At 35.6% G+C, this 27,424-nt stretch overlaps 4 protein-coding genes across 4 annotated transcripts; 1 reads left to right on the top strand and 3 right to left on the bottom strand.

Annotated features, from left to right (window-relative positions):
* Nucleotides 1–5,902: 5,902 nt before the first annotated feature.
* LOC130948223 (uncharacterized) lies at nt 5,903–7,147 on the bottom strand. The gene has a single exon (XM_057876935.1). It carries the CDS (start codon nt 7,145–7,147, stop codon nt 5,903–5,905), a length of 1,245 nt encoding a protein of 414 aa, XP_057732918.1.
* Nucleotides 7,148–8,737: 1,590 nt separating this feature from the next.
* Nucleotides 8,738–11,518, bottom strand: LOC130948222 (cysteine-rich receptor-like protein kinase 46). Its single transcript, XM_057876934.1, has 7 exons — nt 11,134–11,518; nt 10,806–10,931; nt 10,566–10,702; nt 9,926–10,136; nt 9,629–9,851; nt 9,314–9,467; nt 8,738–9,055 (listed from the first exon to the last, which is right to left on the bottom strand). The coding sequence occupies exons 1-7, from the start codon at nt 11,516–11,518 to the stop codon at nt 8,738–8,740; spliced, it is 1,554 nt and encodes a 517-aa protein (XP_057732917.1).
* Nucleotides 11,519–14,985: 3,467 nt separating this feature from the next.
* LOC130948220 (peptide deformylase 1B, chloroplastic-like) lies at nt 14,986–20,165 on the bottom strand. Its single transcript, XM_057876933.1, has 6 exons — nt 19,964–20,165; nt 19,710–19,848; nt 17,843–18,035; nt 16,607–16,717; nt 15,743–15,805; nt 14,986–15,087 (listed from the first exon to the last, which is right to left on the bottom strand). The coding sequence occupies exons 1-6, from the start codon at nt 20,163–20,165 to the stop codon at nt 14,986–14,988; spliced, it is 810 nt and encodes a 269-aa protein (XP_057732916.1).
* Nucleotides 20,166–21,684: 1,519 nt separating this feature from the next.
* Nucleotides 21,685–27,201, top strand: LOC130947291 (factor of DNA methylation 1-like). The gene is made up of 8 exons (XM_057875951.1): nt 21,685–21,914; nt 22,348–23,235; nt 23,450–23,631; nt 24,494–24,583; nt 25,038–25,325; nt 25,603–25,827; nt 26,062–26,302; nt 26,892–27,201. The coding sequence occupies exons 2-7, from the start codon at nt 22,353–22,355 to the stop codon at nt 26,293–26,295; spliced, it is 1,902 nt and encodes a 633-aa protein (XP_057731934.1). The 5' UTR covers nt 21,685–21,914; nt 22,348–22,352; the 3' UTR covers nt 26,296–26,302; nt 26,892–27,201.
* The last annotated feature ends 223 nt before the right edge of the window (nt 27,202–27,424 follow it).

The raw sequence follows: 27,424 nt of genomic DNA, 5'->3' as shown, positions 1-27,424 counted from the left end.
TAAAAATAATGATTAGTGAATGAGATTATAGACATAAATAAAACTCAATAAAGCAAAAACCATCATAGACACAACATTTAAGGAATTGAAGATGTCCAAGCATGCCGTAGCCAAACGGAACAGAAGTCGCTCGCGAGACTCATTTACTATCTCATAGGGTCGAATTCCGCCAGGTATTGAAGGCCCATCCTCCGGAGCATCGAATCCCTGTAAACAAGAGTTCAATTATGATATGATATTAAAAAGAAAAAAAAATAAAGCGTGTGGTGAATTTTAAAGCACCTCACTGCTGTAATCATGTTCTTCAGAAGAAGTTACTTTCACCGTTTTATTCGGTTTATCTCCGGCAGAAGCCATATCTCTCTCTAACTGTCAACCTGATTTCAGGAGAGAAGCACACGGAGTTTCAATTCAATGATGCACAAAATCACACATCTCAATCGGAGAAGAGAAGGCGGACTACTTACGACAATCACCGGTCGAAGATTCTGATTCTGGTGAATTGGGGTTAGGGTTTTTAACTTTTTATTATTTTTTACTGGTGCCTCCAAGGTTTTTTTTTTTTTTTTTTTTTTGGACAGGGACCCGGGCCCACAAAGAGCCCAGATCCAGAACAGAGATCCATGCCCCCTGACCGACCCGTTATACACGGGTGTATGTTACCCTTGCCGCGAGAGTGAGAGTTTCGAATGCTCTAATGTTCTTCCTCTTCAACGAACCTGTGAATTGAAATAATCTCTGCATGGTTACTGACATCATCGGAGGGAAGGCTCAAAGGAATTTCCAGAGCTTGGACGCCCTCTCTCCTTCTTGTCACCGTCTACACAGCAGGGCCACACGACAGCGCCTTCCTGCCCCCTGTAGCCATTGACGAATACCCTCATTCACTTCCCAATTCGGAGCGGCCAGAGAACCCACGCCAGATTCCCTTCAAGGCCTTGCCTGGGTGTCCGTGACTGCTCTCTCTTTGTCAAGAACTTATCCTCCGTGGTCACCCTAGGTCGCCGCCGCTGAGTCTGCCCTGTTCCTCCTCTGCCTCTCGATCCCGCAGCACTAACTCTGCAACATCATCCCATCGGGTTGCATGTAAATCTGCTGTCTCAGATCGTTGAAGATCTGGAAAAATCTGCCTTTCCTGTCTTTTGACCTGGTTCGAGCCATTCTTCTTTGCTTTGTCACAGATTTGCTCTTCTTCTTTTTTAATTTCTGCTTCACAGATGCATCTCTTTTCTAATTATGTTTTGTATATCTTCAGGTGGATTGGTACTCCAATTTGCTCGTAAAGTATCTGCTTCTGCTGCTTTTGTCACTGCATGGGCTAGGCTATTTCCGTTTCTGGGGGTCCATGTTATTCCCTTTTCAGGTAACATTTCCATCAACATTCGAATGTCTTGGATTATGGCCAAAGCCTCCCCTATGGGTGTATTAGATTTTATTGCTTGAACTAGCTTTAAGTTATCAGATTCTATTAGAGTTCTGCCCATTTGTAAGTTGTTCACTATGATTAATGCTTGCCTTATCGCTTGAGCTTCTGCCGCAATACTTGATTTGGTTTGAATCTTTCCTGAGAAACCTAATATAATCCTCCCTTTATAATCTCTGATGACCACAGCTATTGCGCCTGTTCCGGTTTCCTTCCTAAATGCTGCATCAACATTAGCTTTCAGCCAGTTCGAAGGGGGAGGCCTCCATTTCACCAGGTTAGTCTTACTATGGTTTTCTTCTTTTTTGTGTGGCTGCTGCGTATCTGCTAGTTTCCAATATATTGCCTCTAGTATTTTTGCCCTGCAAATTGTCCCTCTAGGATTTATCTCTTGTTGTTGAAACAGCTTGTTATTCCTTGTTTTCCATATCTCCCACATGAGAAATCCTAGCTTGCTGATTCTCCTTTCCTGGTTTTCTCCTCCACCTACTCTCAACTTCTTTATACATTCGACTATCCAATTCCCGATTGAACTAACTGTTTTAACTGTTGGGGTCCATTGACCTTCCGCTCCGAACCATGTTGCCCTGGCCCAATCGCATAATAGTAATGCGTGTTCTACTGTTTCTGGACTTTTTAAACATATTTGGCATTTTGGATCTGATGCAATCTTCCTTTTATATAAGTTCGAACCTACTGGTAATATATCTTGACATGCTTTCCATAAGAACATTCTGATCTTCTGCGGGACTTCCATTCTCCACACCTCCTTCCATATCTCCCTTTTATCTTCACTTGTTGATGGGTTTCTATATTTCTCACTCTGCTCTATCCTTCTTGCAGCATAGTATCCCGTTTTAATTGAGTAATTCCCATCTTCTCTCCATGGCCAATATAATATGTCCTCTTTATTCATCACACTGACAGGGGTGCTAAGAATCTCTTTGCAAATTTCTTGGGAAAACTTGCTTTCAATTTTCCTTTTATCCCACCCTTCCCCTTCTACAATGAGATCCTTGACCTTCAAATCATTTGTGCTGTTTAAATTTAGTGGCCTGCCTCTCCCAGTGATCCAGTTATCTTTCCATATGCTGACTCTTGCGCCATTTCCTATGCTCCACTTTGCGTTTTCCTTTAAAAGCTGTCTCCCTTGTAATATACTTCTCCAGACCCATGACGCCCCCTTTTTGCCGGTCGCTGTCCAGAAATTTCCGTTCGGGAAATATACCGATTTCAGAATTTGTACCCAAACTGCATTCGGGTTCTTCAATGCTCTCCATGCTTGTTTTGCAAGGTAGGCGATATTTTGTTGTTCCAGATCTTTGAACCCCAGCCCCCCATCTCTCTTACTCGCTGTAATGATGTCCCACTTCTTCCAATGGATCCCCCGTTCCTTTCCCGAAGCTGCCCACCAGAATCTTGCAACCTTTGCGCAAATTCTTCTACAAAAACTTTTAGGAAGCTTTATGACATTCATGATGTATGCTGGCATTGCCTGAATTACCGACTTTATTAGCGTTTCTTTGCCTGCTTGATTCAGCAACCTTTCCTTCCATCCTTCTAGTTTATTCATAATCTTTTCTTCAATCCATCCTAGAGCTTTGTTATGAGATCTGCCCCATATTGCTGGTAACCCCAAGTATTTTCCTGGTGTATCCCATGTTTTCATCCCTAAAATCTCTTCAATATCAACTCTCGTTTGTATCGGCACTTGGCTTCCAAAGGAGATTCCAGACTTGTTCGTGTTAATCCTTTGTCCTGATGCCTCTGTGTACTCATTTAATATGGTTATAATCTGAAAAATCTCCTCCTCCTTTGCCTTCGCAAATATGATGCAGTCGTCTGCAAACAATAAGTGGGTTAGTGCCGGAGCTGTTGGGGCTATCTTTATTCCTGTTATATTACCTCTCGCTTTAGCCTCCTCCATTAAAATCGTGAATACCTCAGCTGCTAAAATGAACAGGTATGGGGATAATGGATCCCCTTGCCGAAGACCCCTCTGAGGCTTTATCTTCTTTGATAGTTTGCCATTGACCTTTACTTTATAATTCGCACTTCTTACACATTTCATTACCAAGTCGACCCATTTCTCGGCGAAGCCGAATTTCAAGAGCACTTTTTCAAGGAAATCCCATTCAAGTCTATCATATGCCTTATTCATGTCTAACTTGATCGCTATATTTTGTGATCCCTCCCTTCCTTTCTTATTTAGGCTGTGATAAACTTCTTGAACAATTACTACATTATCTTGTATGAGCCTTCCTCCCACAAATGCGCTTTGGGTTGGGGATATTATATCCTCGAGGAGTCCTTTCAGCCTCAAGACTATGATCCTGGTTATAATTTTGTAAATGAAGTTGCAACAACTAATTGGTCTTAACTGATTTAGTTCTTCCGGATTCTTAACTTTTGGGATTAAAACAACTGTGGTTTCGCTAATTTCTTCTGGCATAAATCCACTTCGAAAGAATTCCCTGACTACTGCACATACCTCCTTTTTAATTATCTCCCAGTTTTTCTGATAGAATAGTCCGTTCAGGCCATCTGGTCCCGGAGCCTTAAGACTGCCCATGCTAAATACTGCTTTTCTGATTTCCTCTTCTGAGACCTCTGAGATCAGCACTCTGTTCATGTCTTCCGTGACTCTCGCTGGAATTTTATTTAATACTGATTCACAATTTCTTGTGTTATTGGAAGTAAAAAGCCCATCAAATTGTTCCTCGATGTGTTTCATGATTCTTTTCCTGTCCTCTATCCATAAACCTGCCTCATTTCTAAGTTTGTCAATTCGATTTCTTCCTCTTCTTTGAATAGTTGTGGCATGAAAAAATGATGTGTTCTTGTCTCCCCATTTTAGCCATTTCAACCTAGCTCTTTGTCCCCAATACTTTTCTTCCTGTTTCCATAGCGCAGCTATATTCTTTTTTATTTGCTGTATTTTCTCCTGCTTTTCTTGTGATAATTCCGAGTTCTGTAGCTTCTTTAATTCCTCCTTCAACTTGTATATTTCTTTATCTGCTCGTTTTAGTGTCTTCTTGCTCCAATTTGTCAACTCCTCTTTGCAATTTTCCATTCTTCTTGTTATTCCTTTCCATACGCATCCTTGGATGTCTTCCTTTTCCCATCCCTTTCTTACTATATTCTCACATTCCTCATGATCAGTCCAAAATGCCTCGAATTTGAAGTTCTTCTCCGTCCTTTGAATCTGATTCATGTCCAGAACCAATGGGCAATGATCTGAACTAATAGCCGGTAGAGCTTTGAGTGATGCCTGCTGATACAGTGCTCTCCATTCCCAATTGACTAATGCCCTATCTATCCTTTCCCTTGTGATGACTCCATTCCTTGGATTTCCGAACCATGTGAATCTTCCGCCTTTTATATCTAAATCCATGAGATAATTCATGTCTACGAACTGCCTAAATTCTCTCACCTGACTTTGTGGCTTTGGGTGTAGGCCAATTTTCTCTTCTTGGCTTAAAATGTCATTGAAATCCCCTATGAATAATTGTGGCTCCCCCCTGTTGTTATTGTTCTTTGTGATAGCTCTCCATTGTTCTTTTCTTCTTCCAAAACATGGATTTCCATATATGAAGTTGCACTCCCATATTTTTCCTTTTCTATCATCAATGCGGGTTTTTATATGATTTTCACACCAAAAGTAAATATCAACATTATATATTTCATTCCACAAAAGGCATAGCCCTCCGGACAAACCCCGGGGTTCTATGTGAAATACATTTTCAAAATGTAACCTTTTTTTCAACTTCTTAATGGTGCTCTCTCTAGCTCTAGTCTCCATTAGAAATACTATCGCAGGCTTCAGTTGTTTGCACATACTGTGCAGTTCAGAAACTGTCGCGGGAGCCGCTACCCCGCGGCAGTTCCAGCTTATGATACTCATGGTTGAGTTGGGGGCATGTGTAGGCCCGCCTCTTCAGCCATTAAGTCTTCAAATTCGTCTCTGATCAGTGATCCTTCCTCATGAGCTCCTCCTTCTGTTAGCTTTCTGCTTCCTCTGTTCTTCTTGTTGGCCCTCCACATCTGCATATCTTCCTCTTCTTCTTTCCAGGATTTGGCAATCTGCTCCTGTTGATCCTCTTCCCTTCTTCTCTTTAGCTTCAGCTTTTCGTTCATCCTTTGAACAAGCTCTGTCTCGTATTCTCTTGCCACAACTATTGCTTTGCTGTTAGTCTGTACTATTTCTTCTTCTTCCTCTGCTAGTTCTACATAATAGAAGCCTCCTTCGCTCTCTGTGATTATTTGTTTCCCTCTCTATTCTGTTCTATCAGTGTCCATGTTATTCCTTTTCTGGGCCACCTCTTCTGCGTTTTCTCCGGTGTTTTTCTTACCTTTCTCTTCAGCCATGTTTTTGTTGAATTGCTCCAGTATTTCTCTGATGGTAAGGTTCCTCCCTTCTTCCCCTGGCCCACTTCTAATTTGCTGTTTGTTACTATTGGGCCTTTGGTTGATGAAAGCCTATGTCCTTCTTCTTTCACTATCTATTTTCCTCATGCTTGGCCCACTTTTTTCTTCATGCTTCCTAGGAATCATGCTGCTTTCCTCCTCATTCTCATCTGTTTTTTTATCTTTTTCCTTGGCCTTCTTCACGTTTTCCATTGTTACTGACTCACTGGCTTGCTGATTTTGTGGGCTGGCCCCTTCCTTTCTCCCTTTTCTATGATTTGCTGTCCTGTCTTCCTTTAGTCTGACTATATTGTTGTGCTTCCCACCGTTCATTCTCTCTTCATCAGGTCCCTCATGTTGATCTTGCATTTCTTGTGCTGCCACTTGTCCCTCTCCCATTTGTTCTTTTGGATTTGCTGATCTGTCCCAAGATTTGGCAGAGGCACTTGCTTGAGAACTTCTCACGCCCCCTAGCCCTGACTCCCCTCTATCTCTCTGCGCCTGTCTTATCAGCCACTCCCTTCCTTGCAGGCTTCTTTCACGCGCCTCCCACAGCTCCTCCACCCAATTGTTTTGTTCCTCCTTTCTCCTCCTGATGCCTGCCTTTCTTGCCTCATTTTCTATCGACCTCAGCCCTGCCGTTGTAAGTTCAGGCCCATATCTGGGAATTTCTGGATTCACTGGTGACCTCACTAGCTCCTCTTCACACACTCTTTTGTCATGCCCAATTCTCCCACACTTATAACAATAATCATACAGCTTTTCATATTTGAATTCAGCCCAAGAATGGCTTCTATCATCCCTTTTAAACCAAAACCCAGTTTTCAGTGGTTCTTGAACATTTATCTCCACTCTGACCCTCAGAAAGGATCTTAGCATGTTTCCTTCAACAAAAGGATCTTCATCACTTATCACTCTCCCTATTATGGCTCCTATTTTCTCCGTATTTTTAATATTGATTTTATCATAAGGTAAACCATGTATCTGAACCCAGATAGGAAGTTGATTGTAATTTACCTCATTAATTGACAGGTTTGATCTCCACCATTGCAGACTCAGCATGTGCCCTTCAATCCTCCATGGTCCACCTTCATGAGCTCTCCTAGCTTCCTCCTGACTTTTGAAGTTCAAGATGAAGCAGTTTTGTCCTGCATTGGTGATCACCAGGCCCTGTGGATCTCCCCACATATTGAAGATCGTTTTGCGCACTGTGACCGTGTTTAATATCTTGTCCGTCAACACCCTGCCAACTAGCTTCTGAACTGTATCTCCATATTGAACATGAGATGCTTCCAAATCTAGAACATCCCCTTCCATGATTGTGTTTTCTATCCCTTCCATGATCTGCCTTGTTGAGTTGTGTTCCCTTTTTTCCTTCACTATCAATTGTTTCTTGACTGTCCTCGAGCTTGTATTTGAGCTGAACTAGAATGATTATTGTGGTTTTAACAGCTTCACTTATCGAAGCAGTGTAGCTCCACTTCTGGAGAGTATGAGGCTCCACTCTTGGAGAAGAGAGAAGTAAACCGGGGCTTTCCTGGTGCCTCCAAGGTTGTGGTGGCACTGTTGTTTATTGGGCTTATACGTTGGGCTTTGGGTACCTTCAGCATTCTGAATCTGCTTGTTGGGCTTATACTAAAATTTATCTAATAAAACAATATTATTTAATATATTTAAGCTCATATATTTTTTAATCAAATTTATTAAATTATCAAATGACTCTCTATTATTAACTTTATACAAAAAATAATTGTATCTAAACTTTTATTGTAATAAAAAACAAAAGAAAAAAAGAATAATACATATGATTCAACCCTTAGATTAATGGAGGGATATTTCTAAAGAGACACCTAAAACGTCTTTTTATAAAGACACTTACATGCCATATTATTATTGGACGTATTAATGAATCGGTTATTTTTTAATTTCTTAATAAATTAGAATAAAACCAATTTTTTTTGTAACAATAACAATAAACCTAATTTTTTTAGGGATCTAATTTAATTTTTAAATTTTTAGGAATTTAAATATCTGTAAAACAAAAAGTTCAGAAATATATTTATTTTTTTATAAAAAAAATTAAAGATATTTGATTTAAATTGTGTAATTCGATCGGATCAAACCGGGTCTAATAGTTATAATGCAGACAATTGGATTTATTATTGTTACTATAATAAACCGATTTTGTCCTGGTTTATTAGAAAATAAATTATTAAGCGATTTAATAAAAATGTCCAATAATAACATAACACGTATAAATATCTTAAAAAAATATTTTTAGTGTCTTTAAAGTAGTCTCCTAGATTAATATATACTTTGCTGTATGTTGCGTTTGTTGGAAGTTGTAATTGATTAGCAAAGAAAAATAAGCATAAGAAAGAATATGTGGCAGGGATTGATCATCTAATTTTGTAGACTAATAATAATGAATCATATAAGAGAGCAAAACAAATTAATTATATGGTATGATTCTTCTTGGACAATATCATATCATTTTTCTCACCAACTTTATAATGCATGTTTAGTGCATACTACTGATTTCTAAGGATTTGGTTCGTCCACTCACTCATCCTGCCATGATTTGTTATTATCACTCAAATTCAAAGGAACTCAGATGAAGCTTTCTCTCTTTTTTTTTTTGGATTTTAAAATTGAAATGTTCCGTATAAATACTTAAAGCTAAAGAGAAAGACGGCTTCTATTGAATAGAATAAAATAAATTAAATAGGAAATAAAAACAGAAAATAGAGAAGAGTAGAGAAAATTCTTAAGTTCTTGTTAATAAGGTATATATAAAAAGAAAAGAAAAATAATAAATAAAAGATTCCTGTCGAACTATATATGTATTAGAGTTAGAATAATCAAACAAAATAGAAAAAGCCTAAGATAATTAAAAATTAAGAATTGTTACACACTTCTTTCTCCAAAATTTAAAGGTACTGTCGATTCTGAATCATCTGAACCTTTGGATTCCCAACTAGATTCTGTTTCTTGTGGAAATTCCAAAGAATCAACAATGAAAGGAGGTTTGGAAGGTAATGGCATTACAACATCCTTCTGTCTAAGCATTGCTACCACCTCTGTCATGCTGGGACGCAGATACGGCAACTCTTGTGTGCACAGAAGTCCCACATGGATAACTCTTGCAATTTCTTCAACATCTTGATTTTCCATGCTTTCATCAATAATTTTTGACGTCGTGTTTGATTTGAAATGCTTCCATGCCTACAAATATTACGGGAAAAACAAAAAATGTGGAACTTAAGTATGAGGTAGTTAGAAATTTTGTTAGAATGAGACCAAATTTTTTTACAGTGGAAACTTAGGTGCAATCGACGTCACGTGAAGTTGATAACCGAGAGCCGTTAGATAAAAATTTAGTCAAATCATCTAATAGCTCTCAGCTATCAACTTCACGTGAAGTCGACTGCATCTGAGTTTCCACCACCATGATTTTCGATAAAAATTGATAAGAATATTTACATGAGAAACAAGAGTCTCAAATGTTTCTTCACTAGACTCAAATTTTGCATTCTCCACTCCACTGATAATTTCAAGCACTAATATTCCAAAGCTGTAAACGTCTACTTTCTCTGTTATGGGACAACCAGCAAGATATTCTGGTGCCATATACCCCCTATTATGATATAGGAAAGATATAGTTAAAACATAGAAATTATATTGGTGAAAACTCAAGTGGAGCCAACTTTACGTGAAGTTGATAGCTGACAGTCGTTAAATAATTTGAATTATTTGATTAAATTTTCATCTAACGGCTCTCAGTTGATATGTACTCACAATGTGCCTACAATAGATGTAGAGTCATAGGACTTCAACTTTGCTAAGCCAAAATCAGAGATTTTTGGTCTATATTTCAAGTCTAATAAAATGTTTCCGGCTTTGATGTCTCTATGAATTATTGGCCCTTCAGAATTGCTATGCAGATGTTCCAATCCATCAGCTACGCCAAGGATTATACCCTGCCTCTTTGGCCAATCCAACTGTTTCTTCTTCTCCGGATCTTCCTTCCACCAGTAATAAACAAATCAATAACCATATAGAACAATTTTTGGAATCTATATATAGCTAACTTACCAAACAAGATGCAGTTAAGGCTTTTGTTTGCAAGGAATTCAAAAACCAGATAGCTTTCTGTGGAGGTGAAGCAGCAACCAAGGAACCGAACTAGATTCTTGTGTTGAGCTTTGCTGTATACATCAATTTCATTGAAAACTTGTTGTTTTCCCTGCACTCCACTCAAAAAAAATCGCTTTATCGCTATTTCTCTTCCGTCTTGTAAGGTTCCCTATCATGTAGAGGACATGGAAACTTCTTAGAAACTTCTAGAAGGAAAGAAAAATATTTTTGAGAACAGTACAAGACTAGACACAAAGAGCAAAGACATAAAACTTTACGTTTTTATATTCTGTTTGGTGATAAATTAGAACAAATTATGAAAATCTAATTTATTCACATTTTTTTCATAAAAATTTTGAGAAAAAAAATATAACAATAAAAAAATGTAATTATGAAAAATTAATAAGAATAATAAAAAAAATAAGCCGTGTTCCTTGTAGTGTATCTGTGTCCTTAGAATAGACACAAATTATATTAAGTATCTCTGGATATAATGTCTCTGTCTATATCTCATCTGTCAAACAAACACGATTTTGTATTTCTATTCTTTTTCAGTGTCTTATATCTAGAAACAAACGCAATGTATACACATACACACCTTGTAAACTTCACCGTATCCCCCTTCGCCAAGTTTATGGAATTCATTGAAAACATTGGTTGCTCTCTCTAATGTCGAGTACTCAAACTGCATGAACCATGAGCTTAATTTTACTCTACCTGGGTTCATCTCTAGTCCTTAATAAAGTGACATTGAATTCACAAGAAAAGCTTGATTAGAAGCATAAAGTTATTAACTGTTAGAAAGAAAAAACAAGTTATTATTACTATTGAGGATTACCTGTTCGTAAAATTGGAATACCCCAGAGTGTGTCAACATTTTTAGTCCCATGGTGTGCAACTACAATAAGCAATGAACAAATAGCAATTGCACCAAGAAGAATTGCTGTGCATTTCATCAAAATTTCTGCAGGGAGATGAATAAGCAACTAAATTATTATGCATAAGGAGAAAAGTGGAAATTTAGATGCAGTCGACTTTACGTGAAGTTGATAACTGAGAGCCATTAGATGATTTGACTGATTTGACTAAAGTTTCATCTAACGACTCTCAGCTATCAACTTCACATGAAGTTGACTGCACGTGAGCGAAAGATATTTGTAACTAACCTCTTTGTTTGTTTTTTAAGTCAACAATAATGAAGTCATAATCAGCATAACGCAAAATGCATCCAGTGTTGATAACATGGACCTGGGTTGATGGCAAACATGATATGGCGGTGCTAGCAGCATTTGATAGGCAAGCAGCACACATATCCTCGCTCAATGTTTTCCAACAAGTGGCGGTACCATAGATGACGAGATTCGAACCTTGACGTCGTCCTTCCATAGCTGTGTAGCCATCCGTTTTGGGTGCCTCGAATGCCATTTTATTTATTACATTTACTGCCAAACCAACAAATCCTTTTTCATCTTTTGCTTTCTCACCGCTACATCCCTGTTTCCATTCATTCCCCAACACAAAGTAAATGTGTTCGGAGCGAAAGAAAATCATTTCAACATTACTTCAAGCTAAAAGTTAGGTGAAAACTCAGGTGCAGTCGTCTTGACGTAAAATTGATAGTTAAGAGCCGTTAAATGAATTGATTGATTTGACAAAAATTTTATCTAACGATTCTCAACTATCAACTTCACGTGAAGTTGTCTGCACTTGAATTTCCATCTAAAAATTATTGCACATTAGAGTAGCCACACATAACTCATCACAAATTTAGACAATGTTATATATGGTGAAATTGAGGCATTGAGCATTGCAAATAGTCCTTACAATGTTCAGTTAAGGGATCAGAGACCAAATCTACAAATTGTTTCATGCAAGGTGGAAACTTAGATGCAGTACATTTCACGTGAAGTTGATAGCTGAGAGCTGTTAGATGATTTGACTAAATTTTTATCTAACGATTCTTAATTATCAACTTCACATGAAGTCGACTGTACCTGAATTTTCACCTTCATGCAATTGTTAAAATAACAAAAATTTACATTAATATCACATGAATCAATTTATAAACACAAGTAACATTTTCGGTGCAATTCTTTTGAGCTTAGGATCACCAAATATGCTATGTGTATACCAAAAATTAACTATCATATCTGTGTATAAATTAATCATACTATGTGTATACTAAAATTAGCCAATATAAAATGCACATTGAAATATAAATACACATTAAAAAAGATAAACTACACATATATTTATACACAAATATATGATAGCTGATTTTAGTATACTATGTACGCATTACATTTTTTATGTATGAATACATATTGTTTAACTTATTTTCAACATGTATTTTGATATACAAAGTTAATTTTTAGTGTACATCTAACATGACAGTAACATCACATGCATTGTTACTTAAACAACCCCATCATTAAGCCTGAATTTAATGTCAAATTGCAACTCCCTTAAGATCTTCATGTTGCTAAGGAAAATAATCATCATTAGAAAGCAAAAACACAATTAATTAAAAGGATAAGCAAGAAAGAAAGAGGAAGATAAGAAAGTACCCTCAAATAATAAGGGGTAACACTCTCTCGAAAAAAACTATAATTATCATAGCGCATAAAACAGCCATCACTTGAAAAGGTTCGAGCACCCTTGGCAGGCATGCAACTGGGAAAAACGCTTTGAAGGGATTTGAAGCACTGCACGCATTCAGAAGCAGAAAGATCAAACCTACATTGCGAGAACATGTATATGCGATTTGGTGGGTCACCAACTTCCCTAACCGAAAACTTGGATCGACCCATGTCATTTTTCATCTCATTCACCATGTTCCAATAATTCTCTTGATATTTGAATAACAAATATTGGTCTGTCATGTTGGTGTAGCTGCATGAGCGATGTATGATGTCACCCTTGCGGGACCTATCATATTCGCAATGGATTCCACAAAGCCATGAAAGAATAATAATGATTGTTGTTGTTGTTATTAATGGTAGAAACTTGTTGGCCATGCATCCATGACGATGACAAGGAAGAATTACTACCAGAACGATAGAACGCTGATTCTGAATTTGCAAATGCTGATGATGATGATGATTCTCTTTTCATTCTATTCACGTTCGTTCGTTTCTCCTTGTTTTAATGAATATCGAATTTTCTAGTTTTTCCATCTTCATTTTTCTGTTGTAGATACGGATGTTGTTAATCGTATCCAGCGGTGACCTCATTTGTTTTTAGTAATAACATACCAAAATTTGTTTAAAAAAGTACAGAGAGAGAATGAAAATATTAAATAATGTGAATAATAGATATTGTAGATATTTATTTCATTAGGTGTACGGATAGTTATTATAATATTAAAATTTAGGTGAAAAATTTAAAAATGTAGTAAATTTTTATTTTATTAGTGATTATTCGTGTTGTTCAAAAAAGTAATTGAAACATAACTCAATTTATTTTTTATAATGCTATAACATCGACTATATATATCCGATCACATTTCCTCACCTCAGCCATTATAATAAATTATGTAGAAAAAATCGACCATAAAAATATACATTAAAATAAAAAATAAATATTTGATGATTACTTAATCTAGAATTAGATCTGTGAAAAAACCAATATTATAAATTTTTTGTATATAATCTTTGGTTGTTTCTTTCAAAGTTAAGAAATATATTTCAAGGACAAATATTCTCAAGAATATTATACCAGAGTATTATTAAAAAAAATCTATTAGGTGTCACGAGTGTATTAAATCTTTATAAATATAATAGTTTCTTAAATTTACGATTTTTATTAATTTAATCTTTTTTAATTACATTATATTGATTTTGAGATTAGACTCCGAATACCATAATAATTTCTGGATTCCTTTTCAATGCTCACTAAGCAAATGCAAGAATATTTTAGAATTCTATAAATAATCTAATTAAAAGTCTAACATGACAAAAAAAAAATAGATTATCCTACATTTGCTAAGTAAACGTCAAAAAGGAGTCCATATCATTATGATACTCGAAAGTCGTCGATCTTGTTGCTGTAACCTAGAACAATCCATCATTTTTTTTTATTGTTCTTCAATTCAAAGTCGCCTTTACTGTTCTTCAATTCAAAGTTGCCAATTTTATTGTTGGAATCCAAAACAATCGATTGTTCTTTTTAACGTTCTTCCATTCAAAGTCGCCAACATAACAAATCTCTCTCTGATCCAGATATTGTCACACCCTCAGCATTTGCAAATTGTTACAAACAAGTCACGCTTTATTCTCTTTTTTTTCTCTTGTTTCATTCTTTGTTCTCTTTTTTTTCTTGTTTTCCACAAATCTTCTCGAGTTCGACTTCATACTCATAATATCTAGCATTTACCCAACTATTCTTTCACCAAATCTTCTCGTGCTAAACTCAAATATCGCTCTTAATTCAATTACAATACAAATGATTTAGTGTGCCATAAACCTATCAGAGATTCAGAAACCTGATTTTCTATTATATTTAATGTTATTGAAACACTCAGAATATATTGTTTTTTCTAGATGCATGACAAAAGGAATTAAATTTAATAACAACTAACAAATAATATTTTCAGAAGAGTATTTTTATGAATAGAATATGATGAATGAACACTTAGATAATGAGACAGAGAGGATGATTGCATTTTTAGCACTCTTGTTTCTTCTACACTCTGATTTTCGTTGTATTTTCTTTCGTAGCTAAGAAATGAATAGGATCCATTAGAAATCTCACTTTTCTGGGCCAGAAGGACTTGCGTCAAAAAGAATGTTTTAGCCAGCTTTCTCTTCGCAGAGCAGTCCCCTCCTGCTAATACTTGTGCAAACTCGAAATGTTTTGAATTCGAAATCTTCGTAGGTGTTGAGCTTACGGTTGTACCTGATATTGACAGGTAAAATTGGAACCAATCATTTTTCAACAAGAAGCATAAAGTATAAAGATAGGGAAAATGAAATTTATTATCACGAAAACCATGAAGCAGAGACCTGAGTCAGGTTTGATCATGATTTCCCAAAACCGACAGCATTCCTTCTTTCCCTCCTGTTTTGTATCTTTTCAGGGCTTGGTACTCCAGTCAGTTGTTCATACTTCATTTCCAAGGCCTGTAATGATTATACCCAATCATTAAAAACATTTGTATCTGAAGATGAATGATTTATGCTTCTATTATATTCTCCTTACAATCATCCTAAATTTCCAACACATTAGGAATATCCGCATTGTACTTTGCTTGGTATTTAGGATAATGTCCAAGACAATTTTAGGATGTTATATTATAACTTAGTGTAGACATGGAAGATCTTACACAGTTTAAGCACTAAAAACGTAATAAACTATGAAACGTTTGCTTGTATTTGAAGCAATGAAAAGCTTCAAAACATTAGCTTATTTGAAGAAAATATAGAAATAACAAATATATGGAAATAAACTTCCCTAGAGGACTGCCATCAAGCTTTAAGTTCACATATGTACAATGGGAGACATAGGCTGGACAATTATAGTTATAGATATCGATGTATATATACAAAAAACTCTGTAAAAAAAATTTTTTAAATGAAAGAGAAGCTATGGTAGTCTTAGTCACGTCCACCAGAGCAAATACATGACATGATTACATTTTTCAAATAACGGCATACCTTTGCCTCATTTACTATATCTTTGAAATATTAGTATTATCTATGTCATCATGATGTATTCTCAGGTCATGGGAAAATCAACTAGAGACAGAATACAAAAAAAGAGTTCAGTTGTTCTAACCTGTAGCTGTTGACGGATATTACCAAGAACTTCTTCAGTCATTCTCTCAAAGAAAAGAATCCCCTGCACAGATTATTACAGGTAAGCAGTACCCACATGTTAACCAGCAGGTAGGGACATGAAATCTCGTCAGCAAACCAGAAGCAACAAGCCAGTAGTTCACTTACAAGGTGCCTAACAGCCCTGTTCTCAGCTAGCATGGGAAATATGAGAGTGGATGATTTGGTGGGATTGGTGAGGCATATAATGAGGGAATTATTAAGTGATGACAGAGGACTCAGCTGGATTGTGCTAATGCTATTAATAAATTGACAATTTGACATTTCAACTACACATATGATGGGTCTTACAGGGAGTTGCACTTTAAAATTGGCTGGAAAAGAATTAGGGAAACTTGACCCCTGAGTGCTAAACCATACAAGTCAATCATGAATTCTATTGCTAAGTGGTTGACTCCAAAACATTATAGCAGAATGGCCGCTATTTTGGGGGGACAACGATGATTGTATGCATGATGCAATAATTGATTAAGTTTGGAACACAATAATTGGTTGTAATTCAATTCAATTCTCACTTTATAAATTACGGGTTCTAAATTATATTTGATTGTAATTTAATTCAGTTTCATTTCAAATTAATTCCATCCTTTTGTTTTTCTTTTTTTGGCATTCTATACACACCCTAAGCGTTTTGTGTTCCATATAATACAGGCAATTGAAGTGAAGAACATTGACTAAAAAAAACCTAAGTGTTTTGGGTTTCATGTTCCTTGTCCATTGATGAAACATCATAGGTTAGTTGAAAATAATAAATAGAGGAAAAACCATTCATGTGAAACCATTTAACTAATAAAGTTGAACTAACCTGCAGATGATCAAACTCATGCTGGAATACTCGAGCAGGAAGCCCATCCAATGAGAATGAAAATCTATTTCCATTTACATCACGTGCATCAATCTTCACTGATTCAGGTCGCTAAACCACAATAATAAGAAATTTTTAAGGAGGTGAAAGAGTGAATAAATACTTCAGACCATCAGCAGGATAATTATCAAACAAATGAGTATGACAAGTAGGTTATGTTGTCTCAGTTGAGCACAAGTTGACAGTCCTCAAAACAGCAGATGGACTTCATCTACAGAAGTCATGACTTAAGTATAGATAACACTTGAACTAAATGGAATAACAAATTTAAGGACACATTTTGTGCTAATAACTTTCTCAAAGGGAAAATAAATCCCACATATCAACATTGAAGCTCACTAGAATGATCACTCGAGTGTACTGATGTAACAATTCATTCAAGGAGGAGCTCAAAGAAATCACTACAACATAAAAGCTTGGTGCTTAGCTTTCACGGGAAAAGCCTGATTATATATTTTATATCAATTACTGGGAAAAATTCTTTCATTTCAGCACAAGAAAAATTCTAAAATAGTCTCATTCCTTTGTTGTTTGTCATGGCAAGAAGAAAGGAACACAACGATAAACAAATATGTAGACAAAAGATATTTTATTGAAAGAGAACAAGGTATCATAAAATAAAAGAAGGAAAATATTCCTAGGTGGATAAACCATGCAACAACCTATGCTGATCCTTTTGTATGATCAATAAAGGAACACCACTAAATATCCAAGTAGATAACCAAAAGGGATACAAAAAAGAAATCCTTTCTGGAGCCAAGTCACCAGAAAAGCACAATGCAGATTCAGCAAATTTAGAATTATTGTTATAACAAAAAGGGCCATAGATAAAATCAACTTTCTACTTGCCCTTTACAATTAATTATACAAAAGCTGAACACATAATGAATTTTATTTCCATAATCAGGAAAATGGAAATGACATTCATTTATCAAAAGAAAATAACAAATGAATTTTTGTTTGGTGAGAGTGAGAGAATAACTATAAGTAGATGAAAGAGGAATAAGAAACAAGTTTCAAAGTTCATAAGAGAGAAGTGTTTAAAAGGGAGGTGAAAATATAAAGTTTTATGAAAGGAATCATTTTGGGCAGGCAAAATACAAAAACGGGGGCAACTCCATATAACAAACTATTCTAAAACCAGAGAGAAAGAGAAAGAGAAAGAGTGTTTTCTACCTTCACATCAGCATAGATTCCAGGAAATGATAGACACCCTTCATTAAAAAATGACAGTTTCCTTGAGTATTTGCTAACTCTTGGATTTACAAGAACAATTTCCTCTCCTTCCCCAGGTTCACCCACTGGATTGAATACCATAAGTTGAACATTAATTCCAACTTGGGGTGCTGAGAGACCAATACCATCGGTTCTGTGGAAATGAATGCTGTTATCATTTGTAAGATTACAGTAGCCCTAGGAAGTTTTTACTGTTAGTTTATTTCAAGACTTAAAAAGGTTACAAAGGCATCAATGAGTTTGACAGACTCAGAGAGAACCAGAATTTGATGGAAAGAGAGAATAAGACCTAACCAAAGACAGAACAAGGAAATGCAGAGGACAAAACTGTTAGAAATCAGGATAGAATCTATCATATCAGAGTATCAAATATGATCTCTTAGGATTAGTATTGATATTTATCATTTTTTCCTTATTAGTATTGGGGTTTTACTGTTATTATTAATAGATGCTAGTATTCCTCCCATGTAAGACACAACATCACATAAGAGTGTATTCTTTCTCTCATTTGCTGAATTATTCTTTTCTCTCTTATTTTCCTGGTTGATTATGGATTTTTTAAAAAAAAGAAAAAAACAAATCTGGGGTATCAGAAGGTATTATAGAGTGGGCCTAACTCCACTGCATAAGCTAACTAGATGGAGTAGAGGGTTGCCCAAGGCAGGCTTCCAGAGCTTATCTCTAGACTCTAGAAATTTTGGCACTGTTAATGCAATGCACCCCCTCACACGCACGAGTGGACAAGGACTTGAAAAGTGTAATTTGATTGATGTGGCATACATGCAATGGCCAAATAACAACAATAAGCTAGGCTCCAATACATCATCCACCAACCTATGTTATATATTTGTATATACCACTGTTTTTCTTCATTTTTCCCCCAGCTTTCTATAGCAAATAGGGAATAATGTATCGTTGTCTAAAATCACTATTGTGTGTGTTGGGACATTCTCCAAAAGTCCCAACTCCCAAACAAAATACAGCTTTTGAACTGTCAAACTTGCCGTTAAGTTAAAATATAGATCCTTTGCTTAAAAACAGTAAAAAACAACTGTTTTTCTAGACAATGGAGTTAAGAATTACTCAATGCAACCATCTCAACACAAGTCACTGATGCTACTTTAAAATTATGATTCCACCTAAACCACCATTTTTGGTATCTGAAAAAGTATAATTTCCATCCCATCCAAGCTAAGTGCACACCAAAATTAGCAACCATGCATTTGTGTATAAAATACATGCGTTGTTTAACTCATTTTCAATGTGTATTTATATTTTAACATGTATTTTATAGTATATTTTTAGTTCCTAAAGCTTGTCAAAAGTTTCAAAAATACTCCTAGATTTTATTTTGTTTCAATTTTATCCCAGTAATCGATTTGCATCAAATAAACCACTGACAACTAAATTTTGAATCAATCCAGCAATAATTCATGACAACTATGTCTTGTTTACTTGTGTTAAATGTTATTCTTGTAAAATTGTTACTGAATTGGTTCTGGGGTTTTTGAAAGATTAGTAACCAGGAGTATATTTGATGCAAATAAAAAGCTTCCGGGACAAAATTAAAACAAAATAAAACTTAAGGGTATTTTTAAAATTTTTAATAAACTTTAAGGACCAAAATATACTTTACCTTATACTAGTGGTTGATTTTTGTGGTTGACTTTGATGTGCAAATAGCATTTCTTGTTCCCCTAAAATATCTCCCAAATGAAAGAAAATCAAAGTTTTGTTATAATAATGAAGCAAACCATTCAAACAAAGACTTAGTACTAAGGGAGGATAGTATTGAAACAGTGCTTACTTGTACATTACATCAAACATCTCGCGGGCGAGACTCTTCAGATTATCATCGAAGCTAACTATGCGTTTATTTTTTGCCCTCAATTTCGGGTCTGGATATTCCACAATTTTCAATGGTGCCTCGAATTCAATATCACCAGCTAAAAAAAAAAGCGCACAATCACATAAGGAATGAGGTTTGAACTCAAAGTGAAAGTATTAGAAAAAGTGGTGGCGTGGGGGTGGGGTTCGGTGGAGCTGAGTAGAGAAACTTACGAGAAGCGGCTTCATCTTTTGCTGCTGAGAAACCAATCTTGGACACTGCACACAGAGGAGGCAAGGACCGGTTCGTAGAGAAGTAAATCCGGTCGAGCGATGTGAGACGGTTGCGTGAGAAGGGTGGAATGGCGGGAAGCGCAGAGGTAAAACCACCATGAATATGAATGTGACTTGAGCGGAGAAACCACGCTGAAGCCATAGTCGGACAAGGTTTGGTTACAAGATTGCAAGGTTTCCTTCTAGGTTATGATGGACGGACGCTGACACGATAAGATACGGAATACTGGATACGATACGATATGGATAGGTCGACACTCGAATTTTAAAATCTTATATGACACGGGATATACATACATATAAAATATAAAGTATTTTTTAGATAAATCGTAATGATATTTTAATATATTTTTTGTTTTAATAAATAATAATATATACTATATCTAAATTTATTTTAAGAATATATATTATGAATAAGACCGGAGACGCTGATACTTGATGATATTTAGGTGTGTCTAAATATGTTCGAATTTTTTTTTATTTTTTATTGAGACACGATTTAAACACAGCTGACACACGTGTCGGACGAGTGTCGGTTAGTGTCGTATTCAAAATATATTCAACACGTAAACACGATAACTCAACAAACCACTTCCTAACTCTATGCATTATTCATTCCATTGGTCTGGATTACTCGGGTTTTCGAAACTATAACAAATTGGATTGTAAGTATGCTTTTCGTAAGGCGTCTTTCAACGCTTTATTTCTGAGGGTCTACGCCATACCCTTTGCCCGGTCACCGGCCTTCTTGATCTTCTTGCACTGTTGGGAGATGCAGCCTCAATGAGTTGAACTATGTTCAACGAATCCCTCTCCCGTTGGTCGAGTCACTTCGTACCTTCTCTTCTGCCATACTTGTCTTCATAGTTTTTAGGCCAATGCTAAGGTGATGAAGCCAAATATTTCAGCACGTGAGAAACTGATCTGGAGGAAAAAAAATTCAAAAAATTTTAAAAACCCATTTATTTCATTTTTTTGGTTTCTCAAGGCCCATATCTGATCAATGGACTTACTTTTAATTTGGACAAATTTGTGGATTAAACTTAACTTGACAACTCCCTACCAGTTTCCTTGATAAAAAAAAAAAAACAGTTATTTCTGACCAAAAAAAAAAACACAACAGTCATTTCACTCGTCATCCATCAAATCATTGTCCTGTAAATAGAATATCTTGGTATTCAAAATCTGTTCAGTTAGCTTAGCTCAATGTCTGTGAAATTTTAACTAGATTAAAATATTTAATTCTAGTTTTGTTCATTACTAAGATTTCTAAGAATATTCTCTTGCATAAAATATAAAATTTTATTCACATCTAAAAGAATAGGTATTTGATATTGGTAGTAAAAATTAAATATAAAATTATTAGTACATTCCTTGATATTAATATTGGAATTATTTTACAAATTTAAAATCTAATTACAGAAATTTTTATAATAAAATAAATGTATCCAATTCTTTTAGATATTAAAAATAATTTCCTACCATATCTAAAACTAAACAAACACTGAAACAAGTTATAATATCGAAGAATGCAAATGTAGAAAAGTCCAAAGGTCATATCAATATTCAAAATTTTTTTTAAAGGGAGATGATTTCACATATTTCAAGAATAAAGGGGTTTAAAATGCATATGAAGTAACTTCAGGGGTATGGGATGCAATTAAGAGAAAGAGTTCACGAGTCACTCTACTATACAGTACACTACACTAGCCACTAGGGTTTCACTCACTCTTCAATTTCTTCTCTCATTTTCAAGTCAAATCATTTCGTAATTCGTATCCTTTCACTCTTCTCTTCTCGTTGATCTTCACGTTAACGCTGGTGGTGGTGGTGGCCGTGGCGGTGGTTGTAGTCTTCTTCCACATCGCTAGCTGTCAACAGTGACTGAGTGGTTAGTTCCAATTTGTCTTTTTCTCTTTTCTCAATTTTGGTTTCGTTCTTAATTTGTTTCCACACTCTCAATTTCCGTGATTCTATTCGTGCATGCATGTGCTAGTATCACTAAGAATTGATGCATCATATCTTCATATGCTATCCGTTGACGTAATTTATATATATAATTATGTATTAATTTTACAATGCGGGAAACTCAATTTGTGACATTATGCTTGTGCATTTGCGATGTGAAATTTTGTTTCAATAGAACTCTATGTTTTTATGTTTACATTGTTGTACAGTTATTCCTGTTAGCAACATTTTGCATGAGAAATTATTCTTATGTTAGTTTATACAAATTTTTTTCCTTCCTTATTTTGATGATTTCTGGAGGAAATTTTACTTGAAGTTTATGTCCTGAACTAAATGTTGTGTAAAATTATGCACAGCTCCAATGGACTACAGCTCTGAGGATGAATCGGATATTAGTGAGTCTGAGATTGACGACTATTCAGAGAAACCATATGAACAGATAAGGAGTGGAAAGTACAAGGTTAAAGCCTTAAATGGGACTCTTAGATGTCCTTTCTGTGCTGGGAAGAAGAAACAAGAGTATAAATACAAGGAATTGTACCAACACGCATCAGGCGTGGCTAAGGGTTCTGCTAACAGAAGTGCGAAACAGAAGGCGAACCACCTTGCTCTGTGGAAGTACATGGACAATGAGCTAGCCAGCGAGGCAGACGAAGTCCAGCGTCCGCCTGCACCTCAAGCTGTCAATCAACCTCCGCAGCAAGATGAGTTGTATGTTTGGCCCTGGACGGGTATTCTTGTTAACATAAAGAGTAAAGCACAGGATTCTGGATATTGGTTGAAGGAATTTGCAAAATACAGACCATTAAATGTTCAAATATTCTTGAATGAAGGTGATACGGTTTCTCAAGCTGTAGTGGACTTCAATAATGACTGGAACGGTTTCATGAATGCAAGTGCATTTGAGAAATCATTTGAAACTGCACGTCGTGGTAAAAAGGATTGGAGTTCAAACAAGTTGCAAGCAGACACAAATATTTATGGATGGGTAGCACGGGAAGATGATTATGGTTGTGAAGGACTGATAGGGGATTACCTACGCAATAAAGGAAGGTTGAGGACAGTTTCAGATATTGTTCAAGAAGCATCTGAAAGCAGAAATAGTATTGTGGCAAACCTGGCCAATGAGCTTGATATTACAAATGAAAACATCAACAAAATGGTATACAAATTCAATGAGAAGAATTTGTCCTTGAGCAGGATGCTTGTGGAGAAAGACCAACTTCACAATGCTTTTGTTGAAGGTGTTACTACATTCTATCTGTAGCATCTAATTAATTCTTTCCTGTTTGCACGTTAATTAATGTGTTTGGCACGTTGTCTCATTATTATTATTATTATTATTATTATTATTATTATTATTATTATTATGCGGAATACATCGGTGTATGTTAATGAACACAAAAACAAAACTGCATTGAAGGTTAATATTACAAAATTGTCCCATTTCTTTGATAGAATCAAGGAAAATGCAACGTCTTGCCCGTATTGAGGTAAGGAGGATATTGGAAGAACAAGAAAAGTTGAGCAGTGAGTTGGAGGCAAAAAAACGAAAGCTAGATTCCTGGAGCAGAGATCTAAACAAACGTGAGGTACTGACTGATCAAGAGAGGCAGAAACTCGAAGAGGAAAAGAAGAAGGTACTATATATGACTTTTTTAGGCTATTAGTTGTTTGGGGCAAAGCTTGTTCTTGTTGGTTGGGTCTTCCTCAATTATCGATAATTATCCTTGCAAAAGTTCATTGTTTGTTTTTTTCTTTGATCTCTTACTAATATTATTGGTTTCTATTGATTTGGGTTGAGTATTTTATTTGGTAATGAACCTTATTCATGTGATTGTGGTCCTCCACCATTTGTGATTGGACCTTAAGCAGAGATTGCCAAATTGCAGCTTTTGTTCAGAATCTGTAATATCTCTGTTTTGGCTGACTATATGAAAAGAGAGAGTCTTTGTTTTTTATTTCCTTTAGTATTTGAGTTGAGTTGAGGAGGCACCCCAGTGACCAAGTTCATAAAACTAGAATTTCCTTGGATTCTAGTTAGGAATAAAAATAGTTGGATCGATCCATAGTGAAGATACTAATTGAGTAATTGTAACACAACTATCAAGCTCCAGTATTTCTTTAAAAATATGTTTTTAGTCTGTCCTACTTTGACCTTTAGGTAGGTCTGATCATCTTGGGCTAGATGCTGATCCAGTAATATCAGTCTAAGGATCAGCTGGTCCAGTGAGCTGGCACCATTTGCTTAGTTCGAGTTTAGTAAAAAGCATTGGTATATTCATATTCATTTGTTACGTGAAGTATTAAACATTGATGAGAGTACAGCCAAATATTAATCTTTTCAAACAGGATTGTTCTCCTTCTGTAAACAATTCCCATAAGATGCATGATCTGATGTCTCAATTTCTGTTGTTTTCATCTTTGTGCCATTTTACTCCAAAGCACCAGCATTTATAATGTCTGTTGCAGGATTCTAATGTAATCTCTTTGTCCTTCTAGAAAGATTTGAGGAATGAATCACTTATGATGGCATCAAAGGAGCAGAAGATAGCTGATGAGAAAGTTTACACACTTGTTGAGGAGCAAAAGGTTTCCTTCTTTATTGTGCCTTGGTTATGAAAAGATGAAAGACATTGTTGCATATTTTGTTAATTGCCGAGTATTTTATTCTATTAAGGCCCAGTTTGGGCAAACAACTTAATTAAAGCTCCTTTTGACAAAATAGTTTAAACAACAAATGGTTATATTAAAAGTAGCTTATAAATAAGTTATTTTGTGTTTGGGTTTTTAACTCTAAAAGTGCTTATTTTATAGAAATGTGATAAAAAGTAATATAATTATGAGAGAAGTAATTTTTTTTAACTTTTCTATAAGCTTCTAAATAGCTTCTTAGAAAATAGCAATTTAGTTTTGAAAATTGCACCAGACATTAATATTACTACTTTTTATAAGTCAAAAACTAAAAAAAGTTACTTTTGAAGCTTCCCAAACAGACCCTAAATTGTGAATGCCCTTTTGCTGATGCGGTTCTCAAATTTTCCAGAGAGAGAAAGAGGAGGCATTGAATAAGATACTTCTGTTGAAAAAACAACTAGATGCCAAACAGAAGTTGGAAATGGATATTGAAGAGTTAAAAGGGAAGTTGCAGGTCATGAGGCATCTTGGAGATGCAGATGATGCAGCAATTCAGAAAAAGATGAAGGAAATGAGTGATGAATTGCAAGAGAAAGTAGAAAATTTGGACAGTATGGAGTCCATGAACCAAACACTCATTATCAAGGAGCGCCAGAGCAATGATGAGCTGCAACAAGCTCGTAAAGCATTGATAAATGTATGATCTTATCTACTTACCCTCTAGCAATATTTTGCCCATCTAGAAATTTACTTGCAACATGATTTATACATTTAGTGCTTTTTCTTAAAGCTGACTAACTCTTCAGGGATTCTTGAAGCTAACCAAGTATCTACTACTATGCTTGCATCTAGTCATGATAAGCTATTTGCAAGAAGTTTTTCTTCCCCTTTCTGTTTGAAATCTCTTTAGATATTCTGTTAATGTGACCTGGGTAGATTGTGGAGACTAAGGTTTTTTCTGTCTTTTATTTTAGGGGTTAGAAGATATTCTGAATTCTTCTTCACGAACTAATATTGGGATCAAGAAAATGGGAGAACTTGATGAGAAGCCTTTTCTCAATGTCTTCATGAAACAAAAAGGTCTTCGTGAAGAAGAAGCTCAGACAAAGGGTTTGGAGCTTTGCTCTTTGTGGCAGGAGAACTTGAAAGATTCGAACTGGCATCCATTCAAAGTGGTCACGGTTGATGATAATCCACAGGCATGTCCTCAAGTCCTCAAAATATACTATCAAGACATGCTTTGTGTGTTCATATCATATTCATGAAATTCAATTGGATGGGCCAATTGAGAGGGTTATTTCTATATGTTGCTTTCTTGTCAGTGTCATATTCACTAAGTTATGGACATGGCATGCCATTTGTAAATGTCCTGTATTGTAGTGTCAGCATCTTTCTAGCCCATGTACATACCAAATGATGTTGTATTGATACAGGAAATTCTGAATGAGGATGATGAGAAGTTAAAAAGTCTCAAGCAGGAATGGGGAGATGAGGTATATGCAGCTGTTATTACTTCCTTCAAAGAACTCAATGAGTACAATCCAAGCGGTAGATATATTGTTAAGGAGCTATGGAACTTCAAGGAAAAAAGGAAGGCTACCTTAAAGGAGGTGATCAGCTACATTGTAGTTAATCATATCAAGCATCTTAAGCGCAAGAGAACATAAACCAAAGGTTAGTCTTCCGGACTTCTAGCTGCGTTTGCATGGTTGATTTATGTTTTTAAGTTTTTAAATGCAATTCATGATTTCCCATGTTATGGAATTTAGAAAGAGAATGGATGGATAAGAAGTGGTGTCATCTATATGTGCATATACCAATTTTTAGACTCTTACCAGTGTCGGTGTGTTGAATCTTGAAAGTGATTTTTTTGATGGAATTATGTTTTAATTTGGTCTATTTTGAACGTTTTTTAAGCTATACTATAATGAGCTTTTTTCTGATTCAATAACATGAAGCATTACTAAATTTGAAGGATCTTTCTATCCGAAAGTTTTTATTTGAGGTGACCAAGCCTGTAACTTGGTTGAGTTGGTGACCCTGATAGAGTTATATACAGAAACAAACCCTATTCCCTAAGCATTGTTCCATATGTTGAATGTTAGTGTCATATATTCAATCTCTGCATCAATATGCCTTTGGTTTATTTCAAACAAAAAAATTCTGAAGTAAAACAAAATGATTATTGGCCATTGCATTTGAAATTTGTCACTGCCATTAATATATTTCAGTTCTGAACAAATGTATAATCTTGAAATTTCAGGGTAAGGCAGCTGAGAAATCAATGATATATCAAGAGCTTGTGAATTTATGCCTTTGTGCTTGCAACAAGGAAAAAAGAACTGGACGTATAAGTTGATACAAGTGTTACCAACGATGAATTTTACATTTGTATCTGATAAACTTTATTTATAGACTTCACTCGGTACTATCCTGGAGGCACTGTATTCTTTTCTTTTCTTATCGGTCTTATTTTATGAAAGTGTAGACAAATAGAATTCCAAAATGATGCGAAAAATCAGAAGTCCATCGCCTTGTTTTAGCAGAGATAGCTGGGACTGTATTGAAACCAACATCAACAGAGCATCAAGTTGTGATTTTCTTCTAAAATTGGCGAGACACTCTGTCTCTTGGGTAGAAATCGGTAATTGTCGCCAGAAAAAAAAGATACAGATATCGAGGACGCAAAATTGTCCATTTCTTGGAAATTTTCTAAACTAATTTCTGTATTGCTAAAAATTAAAAAGGCAGATTATTTATGGCGACGAGTTTTTTAGTTTTCTAAAAACCAATGCC

Source organism: Arachis stenosperma, chromosome 9 (genome assembly GCF_014773155.1).
Source record: "Arachis stenosperma cultivar V10309 chromosome 9, arast.V10309.gnm1.PFL2, whole genome shotgun sequence".
Lineage (NCBI taxonomy): Eukaryota > Viridiplantae > Streptophyta > Magnoliopsida > Fabales > Fabaceae > Arachis > Arachis stenosperma.
This window is presented reverse-complemented; position numbering and strand designations above follow the sequence as displayed.